Here is a 19147-nt window from a genome sequence, read left to right as displayed (position 1 = left end):
GTGGTGAGTCCCTTCCTGTGTTTGTGTCGACTTAGTCTTCAACTTACCAGAAGACCACAACTTTGGGGTGGGACCCTAATCGAGAAGAGCCCGATGACTTGAAGCAGGAGCACTGATTGGAGGGCAATTAGTTCTGGGTTTTGAGACGTACAGATTTGCCTGCTGCTCCGATGGCCTTTGGGTGCATAAAGGGAGCTTTTAACATAAGATATGGAGTCATGTCTAAACACAAATCACAACAGGCAGATAATGAACGGATCCGACAGACAAATGTGTCCTGCAATCATTAAAAGCCTTTGGGCTTCAGGGAATGGGAGTGGAGGAGGGACATTTTTCCTAGCAAATGGTCTGAAAAACAAGTTGGGGGTGGGGTCAGTAAATAGCGACAAAAGTTGTAAATAGAGCTCAAGATCAATGTCCAAGGGAATGGAATAATGGAATTTATAGGGCTTTGTGTTGTCACTTTCTAAGGCTGTGCAGGGTTTCTGTAGAGCGTTTAGTGCCACCAACTCGCATGATACAACAGCTGCTTAGGAATTGATGGTCAGAACTGATCTTGGTGCAACCCCAGTCATATTTGAAAGGCAGATGTCTAACTTTCACAGTAGGTGGAAGAGGTACAGAAAATTAAACTGCATCAAAGTACTGGCATTTGTCATACGACCCTTAAGTACAGAACGAGCTTGGAAACCTTTTCAGGTTAGATTACCTTTTGAAATACAGAACACCACCATATGAGGTGGAATACTAAGGGCCAATGAGGAAAATTTAGTAACATGGAATCATGTACACCGTTTTGCATACACCCCAAAAATATTTAAGAGATACCACAAAAATACCGTAAGGTGCTGGCTGGGGCACTATATAAAGATAGCAGCATTAACTTGAATGTGTGCAGAACCCCAATGGGGATGGTAAGAAGCCATATCCAGGTGAGATTGTTACTTTACATTTATAAACAATAGAACAGCAGTGGAAGAATCACTACAAACAGCTTACTCTTGCATTTTTGATCCAAATGCTCAAACAACAGTTTTTCAATACAGATCTCTTTATTATAGTGCATTATTCTGACAAATTACAATGTTTTTAAAAAACAAATCCAGATTTAGGTCCAATCGTGCATCAATCATAACAGTTAAATTTATATTTTAAAGCTTCATCTTTCTTTAAACATGAAGTTGTGAACACTCTGCTTTGCAATAAGTAACTAAGTACATTTTGATATTGGGAGCTACATTTACCGCCCCAAACAATAGGTACAAGTCTGATACAGATTTTTTGACATTTTTAAAATGAGAAAGAAAGGCCTTTGGGGATAATACAATGTTCTGCACATTCAGATGACTGTACGGTAAACAGTCTGCGTATCTCCTCACTGGAGCTGGTGCGAGCAAATTCAGACAGACCACCAGTTGTTAGATTTAATAACGTGTCCTGTAGATTTCAGAAATGTTCCCGCTGCAATTCAGAAGCCTCCATTTTAAGCTAGCAGTCATAGCAAAACCATTAACACAGGAAGAGTTGAAGCCGTGTCAGTCTTGAGGAAGGTACAACCAACATGTTCAAATGGATGCATCACCCAGAAATGGGAAACTGAAATATTTACAAAAGGCTACGATGGAACTCCATTAGAAATACTGAACAGACTTTGGATAAAGGAGTCTATAAAGTAGTTATTTTGTTTTACTTTTAATATACATAGTTTCTAGCCGGATGTAAACTGGTCCAATATGAATACAGATACTTACCTGATGTTGCAAAGTGGTGGCAGGAAGGATAATGGGAAGACTTCCAATGGGAAACCAATTTCTAACAGCATTCTTTTCCAGCATTTCAGAACTACAATCTTAACAGACTATATGGAGTCTGAATAAACTTGCTCGTAACCAGACATTAAAGTACAGTACAATAACCACTACTTTTTTACTGAACAAAAAAGCCAGGTTTGTCTAGCTGTAGAAAGGGAGCATCTCTTTAAAAGTGGTTGGACCAAAAACCAACAATGAAGGGATTACTGCTGTACGCTAAAACACTTTCACTGGTATCAAAACGCTAAGGAATAAACACTCATGTCTACATCAAACAAAACAATTTCCAAAAGTATACCTTTCACAATAGTTTTATTTTTTTACATTTTCTGCACAAATTCGAGCCTCCTTCCCCTCCCCTTAAAATACAACAGACACCAACTCCCGTGAGGTTATGCAACAGACAGGTAGACCTTCTGGGATAGAAATAAACTTAAATGGTTAGTAAATGACATTAAGATATCACTGTACATATTCCTTCCAATTAGTGAACACCCACTAAATTGTAGGATATTCTGTACAAAAGAGGAGTGGGAGCAGGTATCTCAGAAGCCTCTCTTCTCAGCCTGGGGTGATTGAAAGCAAAATATACATTGAGTTAAAACGGTCAACTACGCTGGTGCGTGCACACGTGCCAATTTCTGCTGAAATACAAAAGCTCAATCATTCAGAAAAAATAGCAGCGCCAATATTACAAATTGACACAAATCGATAGGCTAAGATTCTGAAACAAACCTATGTTTTGCTCTAAGTATCGCATTAGGCATACAAGACCCTGCTGCTTGCATTCAACAATTAAAAAACAGCGTTGAGGGGTTAGGAATCCGTGGTTTTAGCATTTCGGAATACTGCAGACTATTACAGGTGTGGCCTAAAGTAAGTCTTATGGGGTTTAGATTCCTTTCTTCATGTCGACTGGTTTTGCAAGGATAAATTGCAGAATAAAAACCAGAAAGGCAATTCTTCAACGTAGGTATTTCACTGGCAAGTGGGCTCAGGAACACAGGGTTAGATGTTGTTTATTTACTCACAGGTGAAGGTCCCTTTAACCATTCAAGTACCATGAAGTCCCTAAAGAGCCGAGTGGAAACGCTAGGACAGCGAGTTACAGAAATGGAGGGTAGTGTTAATACTGCTGTGACAGCATACATAAGGCACTGTGTGAGATTGCTGCTCCCACTCCCAAACACAGACATACACGCTCTCACGCCGGCGGACAGACAGCAGACGCAGACTGTTTCTGCCGAGATGATTGGGGGGATGGAATGGATCACTTCTGGTTTTTCAGCTGATTGGAAAGCCAGTCCAATCCCTCGTAAAGGCCATCTCCACTTGTCGCACATGTGGCTTGGATGTACCAGCTTCTTTGACGAAGGGAGTGAAGGCCCAGCTTGTCTGTAATTTCTGCAGCATTCATAGCATTGGGAAGGTCCTAAATAGACAAATTCAAGTTAAGCCATTTGAAGAGAAACATTATGCAGTTATATCCATAATTCTAAAAGTACCCTACATAAGTCGATACATAAGAGACTTTAAAAGACAAAGATAAACTGTCCATAGTAGAGTGAACAATTTCAGCTCACGGTCAGACAGGGGATGGCTAACCACTACAACAGTCAGAAAAGCGGTCAGGCACTCCCTAAAAAACTATTTGCAATAGGGGGCTAATTAGCAAATATGAAGTGCCTCCGTCCATTTGCATGAAATATTTCTACTTACAGAATCCACATACCGGTCTCCTGCCAAATTTGTTGACTCCAATTTACACAACCTTTCTCTGCCAACATGACCATACATACAATAATCCTTCAGCAGTGTACCCCTTTATTTCAAACTAGTATCAAAAGGCAAGAACGATCACTGGTGGGTAGAAATTGCTAAAGCCCAGCACAGATGACTATCAATAACCCATGGGCCAAGAAAAAAGAGAGACCACACTTAGGCTGATGTCAAAAACACATGTATTAGAGTCCAATGAACAAGCAGGACGGATGTTCTAGGACTATCTGGCAGCTGTTAGGTGGGCTTTGAAAGGAGTCTGGCAGTGTCAGTCAAACGCACATGGCTATTTTACATAAAGGAATAACTATATTTTGCACTGGATAGTACTTTTTTACGAACACCACTCAAGAAGGAATACCATTTTGTGCTACCACCCTCAGTGACCCTTTTTTCATAAATGTCTACATGTACACAGACATACAATACATTTAATTATACTTTCGAATACTTTTCTGTACCTGGTACAAACACCTATAACAAACGAAAAAACATTACTAATCTTGGATCACAGCTTGATACTAGCAGTCATCTACCCGCACTCACACCAATCATTGAACAGATTATATTGGTTAACCGCTCCCCACAACACACTAGCACAGCTCGTCTTAATATGCAAAACATATTTAAAATGGGGAGTCCCATAATTGTAGATATATTTCACCTGTTTGTTTGCAAATACTAGCAAGACAGCGTCTCGGAGTTCATCTTCAGCTAGCATTCTTGTTAGCTCCTCCCTTGCTTCGTTCACCCTCTCTCTGTCATTGCTGTCAACAACAAAAATCAGGCCTGAAGGGAAACCAACAAAAAGGTAAATCTTCTATTAACTTTCTTCATTTACCAAAGTTTTCCAATTTCATATGGACAATACATGAAAACACGTTTTTTTCTTCTCTTTTGTCCTGAAATTGCTTCACTAAACTCAATCCCTTTCTCTTAATTACACATCGTCCTGCTGTTGGGCTTGCAAAATACCACACTACATCACTTCATATCATTCAGAACTATTAAGTGGGTCTCCTTCCTGTTCCCCAACACGTCTAGCTTAGCTTTACTGGCTCCTTCTACATTTCCAATTCTGCTTCTTTCAGCTGAAACCTGCAGCATAGGAATGCAGGGTACCACATGTATACCTTATTTGTTAACGAAATAGGAAAAAACAGAAGACTATCAAGTAGCTTTACATTGCTCGCAGGGATAAAGTGTCAAAGGATTCAATAAAAAAAAAAAAACTAGCCGGCATAGGAAAGTTGTGTAGGTTATTTACAGCAGGAGATACACCCTGTGCATAATGGCAAGCAGCAGAGCAAAGTGACAGTCAGGGCTGCAGCAACAGAATGCTACTCAGGCCTATATGACCTGGAAGAGAAATCAAACGGTGAGGTGGCTCGCCAACCCCACACATAGAAAGGAATGGCAGTAATGGAATCTATCAAAGCACCGAGGGAGCACGAGGAAAGCTTTAGGTTCCCACCAGAAAGGTGAAACAGGTAGGAAACCAGTTCGCACCTTAAAGAGGAATGGCAGAAGCATAATATAGGCCCTTTACGCTCACTCTTCCAATCTCTGGTAGCGGTGCACAAGTCACTTCTTGTGTAATATATTTGTTAGAGACATTAGTTAGTGATAGATTCCATACCTTAGAATATCCCCAGGCGTCAGACTGGATCCAGAAAGTGTTGCTTAGCAGTACCCCTGCGTGTCAGTAGGTGGCGTCCTGCGGCTCCACGTCAGTCACTGTGGTCGTAAGCACCGAGATGACGTCACTGAGACTACTTAGGCGCCATCCATGTGCGCGGACTTCAGTTCTGTACACTAACTTCAGCGCCAGGAACGCAGAGCCATGCAAGATACTGACCATAGGTGCATAAAACTAGGACCCTAGTAATCAGTTCGCAGAACGGGGAGGATGGGTGGGGCGGTAAGGAATCGATCACTAACTAATGTCTCTTACAGATATATCGTTACACAAGTAGTAACTTGTGCATCTGAAAGACACGTTAGTGATAAATTCCTTACCTTAGAATAGATACCCCAGCAATACCAACCCCGGTGGTAGGTCTGCGAACAAGAGCACAGAACGGCCAAAGAAGCGGTCTCTCTGGACCGTCAAGGCACTAGTGGTTGGTAAACATGTGCAGCGAGGCCCATGTAGCTGCCTGACAAATGCCCTGCAGGGGAACGCCGCGTCCAAAGGCAGTAGTGGCTGTCGTCGCCTTGGTGGAATGGGCACGCAGCCCCAGAAGAGGCTCTTTCTTAGCCAAGTTTTGATGCACAAAACGACCCACCGGGAGATGGTCCGCTTGTGCACGGCCCAACCTTTTTTGGCGCCCACGTATCCAACAAAGAGCTGGTCATCCACCCAAAACGGTTTAGAAGAGAGCCTGGAGCTCACTCACCCTTCTGACAGAGGTGATATCTACCAGGAAAGCCGTCTTCAGAGTTAGAAGACGTAAGGGACACTTATGAAGGGGCTCAAAGGGAGCCCACATCAGAAAGGTCAAGACAATTGTCAAGTCCCACTGAGGCATCATGAAAGGCACAGGTGGAAACATATGCGTAATACCTTTGAGTTAACTTAACAAATGGGGACTTAAAAAGAGAAGGCTGATCTGGAAGCCGTAGAAAGGTGGAGATGGGCGAAAGATAACCTTTGATAGTGCCCAGAGCAGAGCCTTGCTGGGCCAAGAAGAGAAAGAACAGAAGGACCTCAGAAAGAGGGGCAGAAAGGGGATCCACAGCCTTTGCTGTGCACCATGCCACAAATTTGTTCCACCTGCAGGCGTATACCGTTTTAGTGGAAGGACGCCTGTCTGCCAGAATAACATCACAGACTTCGGGAGGAAGGTCCAAAGCGGTCAACTGTCGCCGCTCAATCTCCTCGCATGGAGGTGGAGGCTGGACCGTCCCCTGCTGCTGCGACAGTAGATCCTCCTGAAGAGGCAGACGGATCGGGGGTATCGACCGCCATGCAGAGTAGCTAGGGATACCAGTATCTTCGTGCCCAATCAGGAGCCACAAGAAGGACTTGGGCCCTGTTGCCCCGAATCTTCTTCAGCACTCTAGGCAGAAGTGGTCTAGGCGGAAAGGCGTACAATAGACCGCAACTCAACTCGTGCCGAAAAGCGTCGCCGAGCAAGTGCCGCTTTGGAAATTCCAACGCGCAGAACTGATGACATTGCGAGTTCTCTTCGGTGGCGAACAGATCTAACCAAAGCTCTCCCCACTGCTGAAAGAGACCTTGCGCCACGCCTGAGTTCAGACGCCATTCGTGATCCATCAAGCACTGGCAGCTGAGTTTGTCCTCCCTGGCGTTCAAGAGAACCTGCCAGGTGCTGAACCACCAAGGTAATGCCTTGATATTCCAGCCATGTCCAGGGATGCAGAGCATCCTGACATAGGATCCAGGACCCACCCCTGTTTGTTGCAATACCACATGGCGGTGGTGTTGTCTGTGAACACCTGCACCACACTTCCTTGGACAGAGGGAAGGAATGCCTTCAGTGCAAATCGGATCGCCCGCAGCTCTAAAAGGTTGATATGGAGCCGTGACTCCGCCGGAGACCAGAGGCCTCCGATCTTCGCCTCTCCCAATTGGCCTCCCTATCCCAGGAGGGACACATCCATCACCACTGTGTGCTCCGTTTGGGGAACGGAGAGGAATCTGCCACTGACCCAATCTTGATTCATGAGCCACGACTGCAATTGTCGAGAAGTGCCATCCGAGTTCTTGACATGATCGGACAGGTTGCCCTGATGCTGTGCCCACTGGACCTTAGGATCCCACTGCAGAGCCTGCATATGCCATCTGGCATGTTGCACTAGCAGGAGGCCATCAGGCCCAGGAGTCGGAGGGTCATTCTGACTGAAACCCGGGATAGAGTCCGAAAGATCGGAATCATAGCCTGAATATCCAGGACTCACTGCTAGGGGGGATAAACCCGAAACTGCGTCTAATCCAGAACCGCTCCGATGAAGGGGAGCTTCTGAGAGGGTCTCCGGTGCGACTTCGGCACATTGATGGAGAACCCCTGCAAGTGCAGTAGGTCGGCCATAGTCTGAAGGTGGGTGACGACTGCTTGGGGCGTGCCCGCCTACAACAACCAGTCGTCGAGGTAGGGGAAGACTGACACCCCAGACCTGCGCAGCTAAGTTTTGTGAACACCCGAGGGGCACTGATAAGGCCGAAAGGGAGCACGGCAAACTGAAAATGCTCCTGGCCCACCATGAACCGCAGGTAAGGCCGTTGGGCCGGCAGGACAGGGATGTGGAAGTAAGCGTTGTGCAAGTCCAATGCTACCATCCAGTCTCCAGGGTCTAGGGCAGCCAAGAGTCAGCATTTTGAAGCTATTGACGTCCTGGAGGTCCAAGATGGGACGCAGAACTCCCCCCCCCCCCCCCCCCAACCCCTGGGGACCAGAAAGTAGCGGGAATAACAACCACTCCCTACTTCCTGCTCAGGAACACACTTGATGGCCATGACTTCCTGTTGGAGAAGAACCAAATAATCCCCCGACATGCTGTGGCGCCGAGGTGGCATGGCTGGAGGGGAGAACTGAAAGGGAAGGGAGTAACCCTTGCGGATTATCTGCATGACCCGCCGGCGTGGAGTGCCCCACGAAACTCAGACTAGGAAGGTTTGGAGGCAGGAGCAGCGGGTTGGAGGTGGACTGACCCGCAGGCTGATTCCCAGACTCGCCCTTGCGGAAAGCCACAAACACGGCCGCGCTGAGGCTGGTTCTGCAAGGCTTGTGGAAGGAACGTGTCTGGGTGCATCTGCCCTGGCCACGAAAGGAACGAAACCCAGGAGTGGCCGACTCTTTTCAGAAAGACCCAAGGGCTTGGCCGTGGCCCGCGGGTCCTTGAAATGCTCCAAAGCTGTCAGCCTTATCGCCAAACAGGCGGGTGCTGTCAAGGGCATATCCATGAGCGAGCGCTAGACATCGGGCGAGAACCCAGTCTAATGCAAGCAAGGCGTGGCGTCGCAACGCCAATGTGGTAGAAATCGCCCTGCCCAACAAGTCTGCGGTGTCCAAACCACACCAATAGGTTAACTAAGCCGCATCCTTACCCTCAGCAATCGCCTGAGAAAGGACAGCCTGGACTTCCTCAGGAGACTGAGGCAACACTTAGGCAACCGAATCCCACACTGCGTGAGAGTAGCGGCCCAACAAGCAGGCGGTGTTCACCGACCGCAGCCCCAAGCTGGCCGAGGAGAACAACCGCTTTCCGAACTGTTCCAGCTTCTTAGAGTCCTTGTCCGGCGGAGCCGTGGGAAAGGCACTCTGCAATGTCGAGGCGTGGAAAACCAGACTCTCAGGCTTGGGATGGGTGGTCAGAAACGCCGGGTCGCTAGGTGCCGGACAATGGCGTCTTTTTTTATCCTCAGGGGCCCCTGTGGCCGGCCGCGACCAAGTACCCAAGTGGACTTCGGTATGGGTGTCATTCAAGGGAAGCAACGGCTCCGACGAAGTAGACGCCGTCTGGAGCACCTTGGTGAGGAGGTTGGTTTTGAGGGCCACTGTGGGGAGGTTGAGGGCCTCAGCAGCCCAACGGAGCACCATTGTGTAGGAATCTTCCTCCTCAATCGTAGGTGGAGGAGAGGCAAACCCAGAGTCATAAGAGACATTGAGGTCACAGGCGTCTTCCAGGTCATTAACGAAATCCTGCTCAGAGTCACACTGCCGGGTACGGGGGACCTCGGATCCTTTTCAGTCCTCCTCCACCTCCGGCACAGGAGGGGCCGGTCACGGTGGCAGGACCAGAGCTGGAGAAGTAACAAACTGTGTCGGAAACTACACCTCCCAATGCGGATCCCAGGTCGGAACAAAGTGGTCCTAGAACCAGGGCAAGGGCGGAAGGAACGGCACCCAGTGCGGCGCAGAGGGCGGGCCGGAGCTGGCAACACTGCACCTCGTGGCGCCGGTGAAGGAGCCAACGGCATAGAACAGGACTGGATCCACTGGCGGAGCCGCCAGGTTCTGGACACGGGACAGTGGGGCCCGTAGGCACGCCAGGAGGAGCCCAAAGCCTAAAAAGGCGGTCCATGTCAGCAGAAAACTCTTGCACCTGTTCGGAGTCGCCGACAGGCCCGGGTAGACCGTGGGACTCCCAGGCTCCAGAGGTGCCACAGGGGCGGAACCCCTGTCCCCCCCGTCCGCCTCTGAGGAGCGACAGGGGTGGGGGGAAATCGGGGGGGGGGGGGGACCTCGGAGAGCAAACACACTTCTTCGACTTCTTTTTAGGACGTCGCTTAGCAAAAATGCCGGGCCTCCAGCAATTTCCGGCGCTGCTCCCTCAAGGCCTTCAGGGTCATGGCTCGACAGTCCTGGCAAACATCATGGGGGTCCGCCACTGACATTACGGCGGCAGGCCCCACAGGACTTACAGCCAGGCATCCCTACGTGCACCAGGAGAAAAAAAAAAAAAAAAGGGGGGGGGGGACAAAAGTCTCAAATAGTAGTAAAAAAGTGACTAAGGTACGTGCTCAATCCGGCTCTGCGCTTGCTGGCGCGGAAAAAGAAAGAACTGACATCAGCGTGCATGGATGGCGCCTAAGTAGTCTCCGTGACATCTCGGCGCTTACGAGACCAGTGACAAACGCGGAGCCGCGGGACACCACCTACCGACGAGCAGGGATACTGCTAAGCAAAACTTTTTGGATCCAGTCTGACGCCTGGGGATATTCTAAGGTAAGGAATCTATCACTAACGTGTCTCTTTCAGATATTAGGGCTAGGGGGATGTTTGGTGTGTAGTGTGTTGTCAGGCATAGCAGAAACAGGTCACAGCTACTGGTGACTACTAGGCAGGGTGGACTAATACAATATTGGAAATACCAGACCAATATGGATATCTAAAGTTCTGCAACAAGGGTTACATCTTTTTAGGGTCGGAATGGGATAGAAATTGGGCACCAAAAGAAAACAAGGATTTGCAATGCAATCAGTTTCGCATTTGTGAAAGTTAAAGCTTTTGGCATTGTAAATGTTATTGTTTTTTACTTATGTTTATTGTGGAGTGGATGTATATTGTTTGTAGTAGAATTAGGTGGCTTGATTTGGATTTGTTGGTTGTGGCATTGTGCAGGGTGGAATTGTGTGGCGTGCAGTGTATTGTTATTTTTGAATTAAGCGGAATGGTGAATAGATAAGGGTGTAAATTGTATAGAATGGCTAGAAAGTAAGATTGAGAGGGATAGGTAGTTTATGTACGAAGTGAACCAAAATGAGAAGTGCGTGCGGGTGCAATGGATCATGTAGATAGTATTTATGTGGCATTAAGTGTAGTGGACTTATCTGTAATGCGTTCCGTGGTGTGGCATGTTATGAGCGGCATTATGTGGCGTGATGTTGAATTATGTGGCATGATGTGGAATTTTGTTGTGTGGACTGGATGTATGTGGTGTGTAGTGGAATTATGGTTGTGTTGTGGAGTTGCATTCTGTGTTGTGGAATGGAAATGTGTGGAGATTAATTGTATGGGGATCCAGACTACACAGTTTGGTACCCAGGGCAATGCTACACGTCTTTATCATTCAGGAGGACTTTTTTGTCACAAAAGTTTGTTAGCAGCATTTTTTTAAATACATGCTTAAGTTGACTGTTAAGTGTCAGCTTTTTAAGTTACGTCTCATGAAACTCCATTCCCTTTCCCCTGCCACACTGACCCCCCCACCCCATTTATGGTCTCCTAGATTAATTTTTTTCCAATTCTATCACCAGGTGTACAAATATTCAAGGTGTTAAAATGCTAGCACCGAATGATTGGTTGTGCCACAGAACGAGTCTGTCCGATAACTGCAAGTGTGATTAACATAATCAGGTCAGATTTAATAATAATAAAGTGACTTATAGAGCGCGCGGCTACCTCCAACGGGAGAGTCCCGGCGCTGTGCGTAGAGGAGATATGGGCAGTTGGCAAGAAGTGGCCTGTGAGAGCTAGGGAAGGTTGAATAGCCATGTTTTTAGTAGTTTACGGAAACTGAGTTCAAAGGGGGCTTTCCTGATTTGTAGGGGATGTGAATTCCAGAGGGTAGTACTTTTGACTGCAAAGGAACATCCGCCTGTTCTGGCTTTGAAAAGCGAGGTGTGACGAGAAGTTCCAGATGGTTGGATCTAAGGTTTCTTGTCTGACGGGATGTGTGAGTACGTTTCCTCAGGTATAGGGGGCCGTTGCCCTTTATTGCTCTGTAGGCAATAGTGAGAGCTTTAAATTCTGTGCGCCTCTTAACTGGCAGCCAATGAAGGCTGCGTAAGTGGGGAGAAATATGATGCCTGAATGGGATGTTCCTTATGAGCCTTGCTGCTGCATTCTGGACAATTTGCAGCTTCCTGTGCAGATAGTCGGGTAGGCCCAAATATAGGCCGTTGACATAGTTCAGTTGTGATGTAACAAGGGCGTGTACAATAGTTTTTCTGCACTCGATGGGTAGAAGATGGAGAAATTTGCGCAGTGCTTTAAGTTTCAGGAAACAGATAGAGGAGACATGACCAATTTGAGATTTACAAGATAGTGTGTTTTCAATTTTAAAACCCAAGTTTCTAGCAGAGGTGACTGGACAGGGGGGATGGTCCAGTACCGAAGGCCACCAGAGGTCGGATCTGGGAGGTGTGGGTTGGTTAAAAAAAAAAAAAAAAAGTTGGTGGTCATCCAGATGGAGATGTCGGTCAGGCAGTGTTTAAATTTAGAGAACGCTTCCTCTGAGTGGCCTTTAAAAGAGAATTACAAAATCACTGGTATCAGGTGTGGATGTCTCATTTAACACAACTTCAGTAATGTTCAAGATTTATTAAGACAGCCAGGAAAATGGAAACTTGGAGCGTGGAGCAATTAAGCAACCCATACAGAATTAGGTGCCAACTAACCAGGTGATGACAGATCTGACAACTTCAGCCATTCCAGGCTTTTTAGCCAAATTCACTATGCAAGCTAGGTCGACCAAGTGAAACCACAAGTCTCAGAATGTAAAAAGTTCTTGGCCACTGTAGTAAAGAGCGAACAAAGTTACAACAAGAAGTATTCAACAATAACTTTTTTCTCACTGCGTGTTGTATTACCTAGGGACATTTGCTCCCAGTCCTCTTATTAAGCATTTACTGGGAAGCAGTGTACTTTTTGCACATGTATTGACAGACAGTAACTCACCCAAGAGTCCTTCCTCCTCCGGACTCGGCTGCCCAAGTTCCTTTCTTTAATGATGGCTAGCCCAAGTCTGCTCCTGCCACCACCCAAACCCCAACCACATTTTCAGGCTGTAACGCCTTGTATCCCAGTAAATGCACAGAGGACTGGGAGAACCGGAAGTAGCAATATGTATTCCTTCTGCGAGGACAGTCACCCAGAATGCATCGGGGGCTTAATTTGTGGCGCATGAGTTAGAGCCATCTTGAAATGATATGCAGACCGGTAAACACATGAGCGTCTTTTTTTGTTTTGTTTATTAATTATGTAGTATTAAAAAGGAAGCTCAGGTTCAGATGTAAGCTAAACACAGTATTAAAGTATAACTGTGCTCAAAGTTAATGCGTTTTGTGGTTTGGTTTAAAACCATCGAGTAGTTTTGACAAATAAGCTCTGCATTCCAAGGGTTAACTTTTATTAATATATTATTGGCCGACAGCTTGAAATCCGCAAATTCTGTCAACTATGTTTGAATGTTTAGAAGCAGGTGATGCAGTGGAATTCATAAGTTTGACAAAAATTTAGTATTTGTTGTGCTGGGAAAAAAGAAATGTAGGGAGCAGGGAATCAATGATGTGCATTATAAGTGCAAGGCGAGTTAGTGGGTGCTACCAAGAAGCATGGAAGATGCTGAATATGCTACTTACCAGTATGCATCTGTTCTTGGCATGTAGGGCTGCTGACATTCATATCTATAGCATAGATCGCCGCCTAGTGTTGGGTCCGGATGATTGCACCTTGTTGTCCTGGAAGAGTCTTCGAAGTATCACGAGATAGGTGGCTCCTCCCCAGGACTACAGTGCGCATGGGCATCGACTCCATCCCCAGATTGTTTTTAGCCATTGTGGCGAAGATGGAGTGTAACAGTGTGAGCGATGACCATGCTAAGAGTAAGTGTAAATTCTGCAGCCGCTACAGGCGCCGGGGAGGAGGGCGGGCGATATGAATGTCAGCAGCCCTACATGCCAAGAACAGATGCATACTGGTAAGTAGCATATTCAGTTCGAGGCATGTGGGCTGCTGAATTCATATCTATAGAATAGAATATACAGCAGTCCCTCCATTAGCGGCGGCCGTCTGTGCCAGCTGCAGACGTTTGAAAAAGTGTCTTAAGAACAGCCTGCCCTACAGCTGCTTGGAGTGCACATCTACACAGTAGTGTTTAGTAAATGTGTGTGGTGTAGACCATGTGGCTGCTCTACAAATGTCTTCCAAAGGGATATTACCAAGGAAAGCCATGGAGGCCCCCAACTTGCGGGTGGAGTGGGCTCTGGGGGGGGACCGTTAAAGTGCGCTTAGCCTTGTGATAGCAAATTTTAATACACTTAACGATCCACCTGGCTATACCTGCTTTGGAAATGGGGTTGCCTTTGTGCTGGGCCGAAAAGGCAACAAAGAGTTGTTGTGTCTTCCTAAAATCCTTGGTCCTATCGATGTAGTACATCAAAGCTCGTTTGACGTCAAGAGTGTGGAGCATTCTTTCGGCTACTGTCTCTGGGTTTTGAAAGAACGCGGGCAGTTCAATGGTCTGATTGACATGGAACTTTGAAACCACCTTAGGAAGAAATTTAGGGTTAGTGCGCAGCACCACCCTGTTCGAGTGAATTTGTATGAATGGCTCTTGTATAGTGAGCGCCTGGAGCTCACTAACACGTCGCAGAGACGTAATGGCTATTAGAAAAGCCACTTTCCATGTTAAAAACTGAACCTTGCATGAATGCAGAGGCTCAAAAGGTGGGCCCATCAGCCTGGTGAGGACCACATTAAGGTTCCATACAGGAGCTGACGGGGTCCTGGGAGGGGTGACCCGTTTTAGTCCTTCTAGGAAGGCTTTAATGGCAGGCACTCTGAAAACGGAGAGATGCTGCCTGTTTTGGAGATAAGCTGCTACGGCGGATGAGTGTATCCGAATGGAAGCATTTGCCAGATTGCATTTGTAAAGATGTAACAAATAACAGATGATGTTGTGAGTGGATGCATCTAGCGGGTTGATGTTGTGTTCTGTACAGTAAATGACAAACCGCTTCCAGTTTGCTGCATAGCAAGCTCTGGTGGTGGGCTTTCTTGCCTCCCGTATGATATCCATGCAGTCGGGAGGCAAGTTAAGGTAGCCAAATTCTAAGACTTCAGGAGCCAGATCGCCAGGTTGAGCTGGTGCGGGTCTGGGTGCTGAATGTCGCCATGGCTCTGCGTCAAAAGTCTGGGCGTGAGGTGCAGCCTTTGATACGGTACCACGGAGAGTTCTAGAAACGTGGTGTACCATGGTTGGCGGGCCCACGTTGGAGCAACCAGGATGAGCGTCATCGAGTGTTGTTAGCTTTCGTGCCACCAGCGGTATTAGAGGTGCTGGGGGAAAAGCGTACGCAAATCTGCCTAACCAGTTCATCCATATCGCATTGCCCTGCGACTGTGGGTGAGGGAACCTGGCGGCAAAGTGTTGGCATTTTGCATTTTCCCTTGTGGCAAACAGGTCTATCTGTGGATGACCCCACTGCTGGAAGTACGGGTGGAGTACTGATGGATGTATCTCCCACTCGTGCATTTGGTGGCTGTACCTGCTGAGCAGATCCGCCATCTGATTGTCCTTGCCCGGGAGGTGTTCCGCCATGAGGAAGATGTTCCTCTGAATGGCCCACTTCCACATGCTCTGAGCCAGATGAGACAACTGTGGAGAGTGTGTACCTCCCTGCTTTTGGATGTAGTACATGGCTGTCATGTTGTCCGTCCGGATCAACACGACTTTGTTGCACAGATGTACTTGGAATGCTTTCATTGCCATGAAGATTGCCATCAGTTCTAGGTAGTGGATGTGCATCTTCTTCTGCTGCGTTGTCCATAGTCCCTGCACTGTGTAGTGGAGTACATGAGCTCCCCAACCCTGGAGAGATGCGTCGGTCGTCAGGATAATTTGTGGCACAGGCTCTTGGAACGGTCGGCCCTGGCAAAGGTTGTGTGGATTCCACCAATGCAGAGAGTTGTATGCCCGACCGGTCACCAACACTAGGTCCTTTAACTGTCCTTGAGCCTGAGTCCACTGACGTGCCAAGCACTCTTGAAGCAGACGCATATGTAGCCTCGCGTGCGGGACTATGAAGATGCAGGAGGCCATAATGCCTATCAACTGCATGAACACTCTTGCTGGAAGAGAGTGTTGCGGTCTGAACTTCTGGATCAGCGACTGAATGCTGTCGATCCTCACAGAATTCGGCTGAGCCGTGGCTGCCAGAGTATTTATTGTCGCGCCCAGATACTGCCGCACATAGGCTGGCTGAAGGTGCGACTTGGGATAATTTAGTGAGAATCCCAGATTGTGAAGAAGGTGAATGGTGGGGGACATGTTGACGGCGCACTGCTGGGCCGACTTTGCTTGGACAAGCCAGTCGTCCAGATAAGGGTAAACGTGAACGTTCTGCCTCCTGAGGTGCGCAGCCACTGTCGCCAGGCATTTCGTGAACACCCTGGGCGCTGTGGTCACCCAGAAAGGTAGGACCTTGAACTGATAATGCCGACCCTGAATGGTGAATCTGCGGTATTTTCGGTGTGATGGATGTAGTGGAATGTGAAAATATGCATCCTTGAGATCCAAGGTTGCGAGGAAGTCTCCCTGGTTGAGCAACGGAAGAACTTGCTGCAGCGTCAGCATGTGAAAGTGTTCCGAGAGAATATACTGGTTTAGGGGTCTGAGGTCCAGTATGGGTCTGAGGGACCCGTCTACTTCGGGATTAAGAAGTACAGGGAATACACTCCTGTGCCTTCTTCCTCCAATGGCACGAGCTCGATTGCCCCCTTTTGCAGCATGACAAGTACCTCCTGCTGCAATAAGTGCAAATGCTCTGTGGACATAGGACGGTGTTTTGGTGGCATGTTGGGTGGAGTGGATGTTAACTCCAGACAATAACCAAACTGGATAAGTTTCCTGACCCACCTGTCTGTGGTGATGGATTTCCAGACTGGCAGGAACTGCTGGAGTCTCCCCCCGACAGGTGTGGTATGGTCGGGGGGCAGCGGCAGGGCGTCCCTGTTTGTTGGTGGCGGAGGAACGGGAGTTGTTATTTCCACGGCCTCTGCCCTTGGCACTGTTGCCCCGATAGCCGCTTCTACTCTGCTTGGTGTAAGAGGACTGCGCCCCACCTTTAGTGTATTGCGTTTGCTGGGACATCTGGCCTCTGGAAACACCCCTATTGCCTGAGCGACGAAAAGTACTGCCCCTAAACTGTTGGGACTGGAGAGCTCCCATGGACTTTGCAGTCTCGGTATCCTTTATTTTTTCCAGGGTGGTATCCACCTCAGGACCAAATAACCTATCAGGGTTTACCGGCTGATTGAGGATGGTGGTTTGTATCTCTGGCTTGAAACCGGAGATTCTGAGCCATGCCTGACGTCTCAACATCACACTGGTGTTAATGGCCCTGGCCGCGGTGTCCGCAACGTCCAGTGCACACTTAATAGAAGCGTTGGAGATGAGCTTCCCTTCCTGAATGAGCATTTCCGCTGCCGCTTTATACTGATCAGGTAGATGTTGTAACAGGGTCTCTAGTGTGTCATAGTGCGCCCTGTCATATCTGGCCAAGAGTGCCTGAGTGTTCGAGATACGCCAGATATTGGCTGCTTGAGCCGCCACCCTCTTCCCTGATGCCTCCAGCACTTTAGATTCCTTGTCAGGGGGAGGAGCATCACCAGTGGTTTGCGAATTCGCCCTCTTCCGGGCATTAGACACGACCAGAGAGTCCAATGGTAACTGGCCCTTGATGTAGGTAGGGTCGCCAGGTGCCGGCTTATATATTTTTTCAATTCTAGGGTTGATCACCCTGGCACGTGTGGGTTCTTTAAAAATGTCTGCAGCATGTTTAAGAACCCCTTTTAGCATTGGGAGAGTCTTGACATTCTTTTCTGTCTTGTAGAGGGAAAGTTTACCGGTGTCGGCGTCGATAAAGTGTTCAGACTGCTCCTCCATCAAGGGTTGTCGATGCTTCAAGCTCCCAAGCGGCTGAGAAGGCTTCGACCCTGCAGACCCTTGCACGGGCGCTTCGGCGACCGACTTTGGTGCGAAGGCCTTCGGTGCCACCGTAAACAGGAGTGGCGTTGAAGACTTTGGTGTTTTGGCAGCCGGCTTCGGGGTGGAAGCATCCTTCGGATCGACCGCTGAAGCCTTGTTCCTGATGCGATGCAGTGAGTCCGACACCTGCTTCGTAAAGGAAGCGGACGGTTTCGTCGACCCGACAGACGTCCTCGGTCCACCAGCGTGTGAAGACTGGAGCGTCGATGTCTTGGTCTTCTCCGGCCGAGGTACAGGATCAGCCCTCTTAGGTGCGCCGTGCCCTCCTTCCGCGTCGACGGCCTTAGGCGCCGACGTCTTTGGGTCGGCGGCCTGGACAACTGGGTTTGGGGCCACAGTTTTCGGCTCGACGCTTTTGATCAATTTTGGATCGACGCCCTTGACCGACTTTGGCTCGACGCCTTTGTTCGGCTTCACCGGGTCGACAGCCTTCTTCGGCTTCGGCTGCCCCGACATCTTGGAAGACGAGGAGGCGGCCAGAGGGACAGAAGTCTTCTGTTTCGACAGCGTTTCCATCACTTTCGGTTTCGTCGACACCGAAGGTTTCACTTTCGGTTTCGTTTTGACCGACGTCGGCTCCGCAGAGGTGTCCGTAGCCGGGCCTGTAGGCGAGGCCGTGGATCTGGGTGTAAGGTCTCGGGTAAGGCCGTGTAGCAATCCCTCGACCTGAGCCTTAGTGATTGTTCGAACGGGGCATAGCTCTTCGGCTGAGCTATCTTCCATGGCCCCATAGGCCTCATTGTCGTCTCCTACCTAGTCGACGACTTCTTCTGCATCGAGCGCTTCGATGTCCGCGTCGTAGTCTATCTCCTCCGCTGGAGGTGAAATCTGCAAATGAACTTCGTTCGTCTGCTTCTTCGCTCTCGAAGATGTCCACCGGTGCTGGGGCCGACTGCTGGGCCTCCTGGCGCGCCACGCACCGAATCGTCTTCTTCGATCGAAACCGGGAACAAGCCATACAGTGGGCTTCATCGTGGTCCGGGGACAGGCACTTGTTGCACACCGGGTGGACGTCGATGTGGGGATACTTCGATCCACACACGGGACATTTCTTGAACGGGCTCCGTTCCATGATGTGTCGTCGAAAGTCTTGTTGCGTCGACTGGGCCTCGAGCACCGAAGAGCCACGCGACTCCTTGGGATGTCCGACTGGGGAATTGAGCCGGAACAGAGCTGGGCACCGAGCGCAAAACAATACCGACGGTATAGGAAAAAAGGCCTTCAGGCCTTAAGAAAAGTCTATATCGATTCCGAACTGGAGATAACGAATATACATCCGAACCCAATGGCGGAAAAAAACAATCTGGGGATGGAGTCGA

The 19147-nt window shown here is 48.5% G+C and overlaps 1 protein-coding gene across 5 annotated transcripts in view; it reads right to left on the bottom strand.

Annotated features, from left to right (window-relative positions):
- Positions 1-1033: 1033 nt before the first annotated feature.
- LOC144755819 (ADP-ribosylation factor 1-like) overlaps positions 1034-19147 on the bottom strand; it is a 161385-nt gene continuing 143271 nt past the window's right edge. For all 5 annotated transcript variants that reach the window (XM_078645104.1, XM_078645107.1, XM_078645105.1 and 2 more), the window contains 2 exons: positions 4255-4379; positions 1034-3243 (listed from right to left, as the gene is read on the bottom strand). In XM_078645104.1, the coding sequence (XP_078501230.1) occupies positions 3082-3243; positions 4255-4379 (287 nt within the window). In that variant the 3' untranslated portion in view covers positions 1034-3081. The remainder of the gene's footprint in view (positions 3244-4254; positions 4380-19147) is intronic.

Source organism: Lissotriton helveticus, chromosome 5_1 (genome assembly GCF_964261635.1).
Source record: "Lissotriton helveticus chromosome 5_1, aLisHel1.1, whole genome shotgun sequence".
In the NCBI taxonomy this organism is placed as follows: Eukaryota; Metazoa; Chordata; class Amphibia; order Caudata; family Salamandridae; genus Lissotriton; species Lissotriton helveticus.
The sequence above is the reverse complement of the archived record's forward strand: the minus strand, read 5'-3'. Positions and strand labels throughout refer to the sequence as shown.